This window comes from Opisthorchis viverrini, assembly GCF_000715545.1.
Source record: "Opisthorchis viverrini unplaced genomic scaffold opera_v5_352, whole genome shotgun sequence".
NCBI classification, from domain to species: domain Eukaryota; kingdom Metazoa; phylum Platyhelminthes; class Trematoda; order Opisthorchiida; family Opisthorchiidae; genus Opisthorchis; species Opisthorchis viverrini.
In genome coordinates this window covers 53,254-59,004 of record NW_008752008.1, presented here as the reverse complement: position 1 = coordinate 59,004, position 5,751 = coordinate 53,254, and the positions used below count along the sequence as shown (strand labels likewise).

Sequence of the window (5,751 nt, the reverse complement as noted above, 5' to 3'; positions counted from 1 at the left end):
GTCGTGTTGTCTACGAGCTTATCCAGTCGGTTACCCGAGCCACGGTTAGTAAGCTACGATCGTTTTAGATTCGAAAGAAGCGAACGGCGACCTATCAACTTCAGACGTTTCGACTTCTCGATTATTCATAACTGAGAGGACCCATGAACAACTACGACTCTAGATGTTGCCGTCGGCAGCCGATATAGTACAATCAACAACATGTGACCGTTGCTCTGTCCAATGCCACCCAACAACCCATCAGTCCCTGGTGTACCCAAATATGCTCAAATCATTCCGCATAATGCTCAAGGTCAACCGATTGAGTTTTCCTTTCGACACATGACAGATGTGGATGATATCTGTGCGGGTTTCCTGTGTGTATGAGCCTACTGACGGTAGCTCTGATCGATATTCCACATTCGTTATCTACTGTCACACTGCTGGTTGAGTGTGATTCGTACTGCATTCCATTATTCACATTCACTTGAGATTTGCCATCTTTCCGTGTGGGAGTTGTGGTGTTGCACATAAATCATCGTTGCTGGAAAAGATGTGGATAAAATGACAACTACGCGCCGTTCAATGGGTGGATACCGGTCCGCTACTGTTACCGGGGCGTACCACACTAGTTGATCGAATGCCTGTTGCTTTCCGTCGGTTCGTTCACATTTCATCTTTGTTTCATAGCTGAAGCATCAGGGTATACTTGTGGTCTCTTATTATCGCGTATATGATGTTCAGATCAACAAATTGGAGTTGCTATTTCCCATGGGACTGCTGTGGTGATGGTTAGGTACTCTTTGGACTAACAAGCGATTTTCAATTTCTTGTCGCAGTGAGCTTGACGATTTCCACATATCANTTCAAGTGGTTAGAGCGCGAATTTATTGATCAGAATGTCCGTGATTCAAACTCTACCTCTGCCTCTGGAATTCCCCTGTCTAGGCTTGAGAAACCTGGTATTATCCCAGCCCTCATGCTTTCATCGAGTGTCAGGGCAGTTGAACGCTTTTTCAGCCTAATGTAAACATGGATGCTAAATTAGAAATGTATAGACGGAGTGATACAAGTGGAGTGAACCAATTTTCTGTTTGGGAATTTTCCTATCTATGATAGCATTTGAACTCTACTGTGTTTCGTAATGTCCTTGTAATTTGCCATGCAGATTTTAACTGCATGTCAAATTTATTCTTGGACACTTCTCATGATTGCCACTACCTCTGGAGCCCACCAACATTGGAATTTGTGGCGTAGGTACAATAGCCTGACTGGTTTGTTTTTGACATCGGTAGTACGAATATTTTTAGCCGGAATGTGGCAACACTGAACAGACTAATGTAATGTATTCGATATTCAATGTGTACGCAAACGTACTGGTCATCTTCCCCCTGGAGAGCCTGGACTAAGCGGTCGTCGAGGGACGATGAGATTTCGAGGAAACTAGCGTTACAAAGAAAGTGTATAATGTATCTATCTCACAAAATTGAAATTAGCCCTTTTGATGGTTGAGGGAATCAACCACAATGAGAGAAGTAACCTTTAGATTTATTTTTTGAGGAGTGGATATACATTTTGTCACGAAACAGAAGGTCGTGTTGTCTACGAGCTTATCCAGTCGGTTACCCGAGCCACGGTTAGTAAGCTACGATCGTTTTAGATTCGAAAGAAGCGAACGGCGACCTATCAACTTCAGACGTTTCGACTTCTCGATTATTCATAACTGAGAGGACCCATGAACAACTACGACTCTAGATGTTGCCGTCGGCAGCCGATATAGTACAATCAACAACATGTGACCGTTGCTCTGTCCAATGCCACCCAACAACCCATCAGTCCCTGGTGTACCCAAATATGCTCAAATCATTCCGCATAATGCTCAAGGCCAACCGATTGAGTTTTCCTTTCGACACATGACAGATGTGGATGATATCTGTGGGGGTTTCCTGTGTGTATGAGCCTACTGACGGTAGCTCTGATCGATATTCCACATTCGTTATCTACTGTCACACTGCTAGTTGAGTGTGATTCGTGCTGCATTCCATTATTCACATTCACTTGAGATTTGCCATCTTTCCGTGTGGGAGTTGTGGTGTTGCACATAAATCATCGTTGCTGGAAAAGATGTGGATAAAATGACAACTACGCGCCGTTCAATGGGTGGATACCGGTCCGCTACTGTTACCGGGGCGTACCACACTAGTTGATCGAATGCCTGTTGCTTTCCGTCGGTTCGTTCACATTTCATCTTTGTTTCATAGCTGAAGCATCAGGGTATACTTGTGGTCTCTTATTATCGCGTATATGATGTTCAGATCAACAAATTGGAGTTGCTATTTCCCATGGGACTGTTGTGGTGATGGTTAGGAACTCTTTGGATTAACAGGCGATTTTCAATTTCTTGTCGCAGTGAGCTTGACGATTTCCACATGTCAAGAATGGCGAATTCGTTTGTTATACTGACTAATATGTATTATATTACGTTCCATACTCTCTTGAAGTTATGGCTTTCATCAGAGCTTAAGGACTAAGTTTTCCGTTCTGTCTTTATACTGCTCATTACTAGTCGTTTTCTTGTTTTGAATCCATTCTTCTTAGGGCTGACATTCTCCGCCAAGGGATAATCCCACGATATTGAATGACTGGTGTAAATTATGCCTAGCACTGACCGTGAAATATTAAACTGCGGGGTTAAATTCACCCCAAAGAGGCGATAGAATTCAAAGTTTTGACAAACCCTGAGGAAACGCCACAAAAGTGTGAGCGAATTCGTCAGGCCTAATGAAGAATAGTTTTTTTAAACCATGAGAAGTAAATTATGGGTGTACAGGTCCTGAATGAATGTGAAAAACATGAATGTACAGTATCCTTCAGTTACTCAGCTGTTTTAGTGTCAACATTCATAATTAGGCCAAAAATAACAAAGCATTTTAAGACATTTAGGCTTAGGACACGTCACTGGGCGTTCAACAAACCCACGTGTGACGTGATTTGGGTATCAGATTCAGGTAGCTGATGGTTACTTGATGGTGTTTAGGTCTGTGTTTGAGGCGGTCAGACACAAACGGCTCCATGTATCTCTGTTACCTGTGCTGTGAAGCCCCTAGTACGGACATTGTCCACAGGGTGGATCACAATGTATTCTAGTTTTTTGTCTTGTAGAGTACTCCTTCCCACGGGGAATTCCCAAAAAATGCTTCTTTCGAGCTGACCAATTTAGTTGCATGAGTTTTTACTCTCAGAACGGTCATTATTAGATGAAACAAACCCCATAGAACCGAAGGGGAAACACAAAGTGAACATTACAATGAAAATACTCTACACCAGTTACCCAGACTGTCATCGTTCGAACGATTTATTCGCAGGTACTTCTAGTGAACGGTAGATACTACTGATGAGGGCATGCCAGCAGTATGTTTTCTAAATCCGCTTTGCGTCTATTGGAAAGTGAGATTTACCACGGAATTTGTGGAGTTGTTTTGTAGTATTCGTTTGCATCTGTGTAATAGTCAATGAATATCCAGGAAAATTCAGGAAGACGTGTTCAAGCAAGTTGCATATGAGAGTTTTGCTTCCCTGTTCAATAGGCTGTAACTCATTTTTTCCCAATAAGTAACCTCGCAGCGAAGGCCTTCTTCTTTTCACCAGTAGCTATTTCGCCAGATCGGCTAGAAAGATAGCTCAGGATGCGCGCATAGCATCACTTGTTGAAGATATCAATGAAACTAGATGATAACTGCTGGTGACATCCACGCCAATTGGAGATGGATTAACGCATGCCATACTTTTGAATATCTGGGGAACTCAGTCCAACCTAAGCGAGATAGGTATTCAACTACATATCCACAANATTCGATACTCAATGTGTACGCAAACGTACTGGTCATCTTCCCCCTGGAGAGCCTGGACTAAGCGGTCGTCGAGGGACGATGAGATTTCGAGGAAACTAGCGTTACAAAGAAAGTGTATAATGTATCTATCTCACAAAATTGAAATTAGCCCTTTTGATGGTTGAGGGAATCAACCACAATGAGAGAAGTAACCTTTAGATTTATTTTTTGAGGAGTGGATATACATTTTGTCACGAAACAGAAGGTCGTGTTGTCTACGAGCTTATCCAGTCGGTTACCCGAGCCACGGTTAGTAAGCTACGATCGTTTTAGATTCGAAAGAAGCGAACGGCGACCTATCAACTTCAGACGTTTCGACTTCTCGATTATTCATAACTGAGAGGACCCATGAACAACTACGACTCTAGATGTTGCCGTCGGCAGCCGATATAGTACAATCAACAACATGTGACCGTTGCTCTGTCCAATGCCACCCAACAACCCATCAGTCCCTGGTGTACCCAAATATGCTCAAATCATTCCGCATAATGCTCAAGGCCAACCGATTGAGTTTTCCTTTCGACACATGACAGATGTGGATGATATCTGTGGGGGTTTCCTGTGTGTATGAGCCTACTGACGGTAGCTCTGATCGATATTCCACATTCGTTATCTACTGTCACACTGCTGGTTGAGTGTGATTCGTACTGCATTCCATTATTCACATTCACTTGAGATTTGCCATCTTTCCGTGTGGCAGTTGTGGTGTTGCACATAAATCATCGTTGCTGGAAAAGATGTGGATAAAATGACAACCACGCGCCGTTCAATGGGTGGGTACCGGTCCGCTACTGTTACCGGGGCGTACCACACTAGTTGATCGAATGCCTGTTGCTTTCCGTCGGTTCGTTCACATTTCATCTTTGTTTCATAGCTGAAGCATCAGGGTATACTTGTGGTCTCTTATTATCGCGTATATGATGTTCAGATCAACAAATTGGAGTTGCTATTTCCCATGGGACTGTTGTGGTGATGGTTAGGAACTCTTTGGATTAACAGGCGATTTTCAATTTCTTGTCGCAGTGAGCTTGACGATTTCCACATGTCAAGAATGGCGAATTCGTTTGTTATACTGACTAATATGTATTATATTACGTTCCATACTCTCTTGAAGTTATGGCTTTCATCAGAGCTTAAGGACTAAGTTTTCCGTTCTGTCTTTATACTGCTCATTACCTGGTGTACCATGCTCAAATCATTCCGCATAATGCTCAAGGCCAACCGATTGAGTTTTCCTTTCGACACATGACAGATGTGGATGATATCATATCTGGTTTCCTGTGTGTATGAGCCTACTGACGGTAGCTCTGATCGATATTCCACATTCGTTATCTACTGTCACACTGCTAGTTGAGTGTGATTCGTGCTGCATTCCATTATTCACATTCACTTGAGATTTGCCATCTTTCCGTGTGGGAGTACAGGTCCTAATGTGAAAAACATGAATGTACAGTATCCCTCGCAGTTACTCGGCTGTTTCGATGTCAACATTCATAATTAGGCCAAAAAAAAAATAGCATTTTAAGACATTTAGGCTTAGGACACGTCACTGGGCGTTCAACAAACCCACGTGTGACGTGATTTGGGTATCAGATTCAGGTAGCTGATGGTTACTTGATGGTGTTTAGGTCTGTGTTTGAGGCGGTCAGACACAAACGGCTCCATGTATCTCTGTTACCTGTGCTGTGAAGCCCCTAGTACGGACATTGTCCACAGGGTGGATCACAATGTATTCTAGTTTTTTGTCTTGTAGAGTACTCCTTCCCACGGGGAATTCCCAAAAAATGCTTCTTTCGAGCTGACCAATTTAGTTGCATGAGTTTTTACTCTCAGAACGGTCATTATTAGATGAAACAAACCCCATAGAACCGAAGGGGAAACA

The 5,751-nt window shown here is 42.9% G+C and overlaps 3 protein-coding genes across 3 annotated transcripts in view; 1 reads left to right on the top strand and 2 right to left on the bottom strand.

Annotated features, from left to right (window-relative positions):
- Nucleotides 1-656, bottom strand: part of T265_10267 (hypothetical protein) — a gene marked incomplete at both ends in the record, with an annotated part of 2,690 nt that extends 2,034 nt beyond the window's left edge. Inside the window, one exon of the mRNA XM_009176587.1 lies at nucleotides 604-656. Coding sequence (XP_009174851.1) covers nucleotides 604-656 — 53 coding nt within the window. The remainder of the gene's footprint in view (nucleotides 1-603) is intronic.
- Nucleotides 1-1,009, top strand: part of T265_10265 (hypothetical protein) — a gene marked incomplete at both ends in the record, with an annotated part of 16,207 nt that extends 15,198 nt beyond the window's left edge. The window contains one exon of the mRNA XM_009176585.1: nucleotides 796-1,009. Within this exon, the coding sequence (XP_009174849.1) occupies nucleotides 796-1,009 (214 nt within the window). The remainder of the gene's footprint in view (nucleotides 1-795) is intronic.
- On the bottom strand, nucleotides 874-3,053 carry T265_10266 (hypothetical protein; the record flags this gene model as incomplete). Its single annotated transcript, XM_009176586.1, has 2 exons — nucleotides 874-1,000; nucleotides 2,959-3,053. The coding sequence occupies 2 exons, from the start codon at nucleotides 3,051-3,053 to the stop codon at nucleotides 874-876; spliced, it is 222 nt and encodes a 73-aa protein (XP_009174850.1).
- Between the last annotated feature and the right edge of the window lie 2,698 nt (nucleotides 3,054-5,751).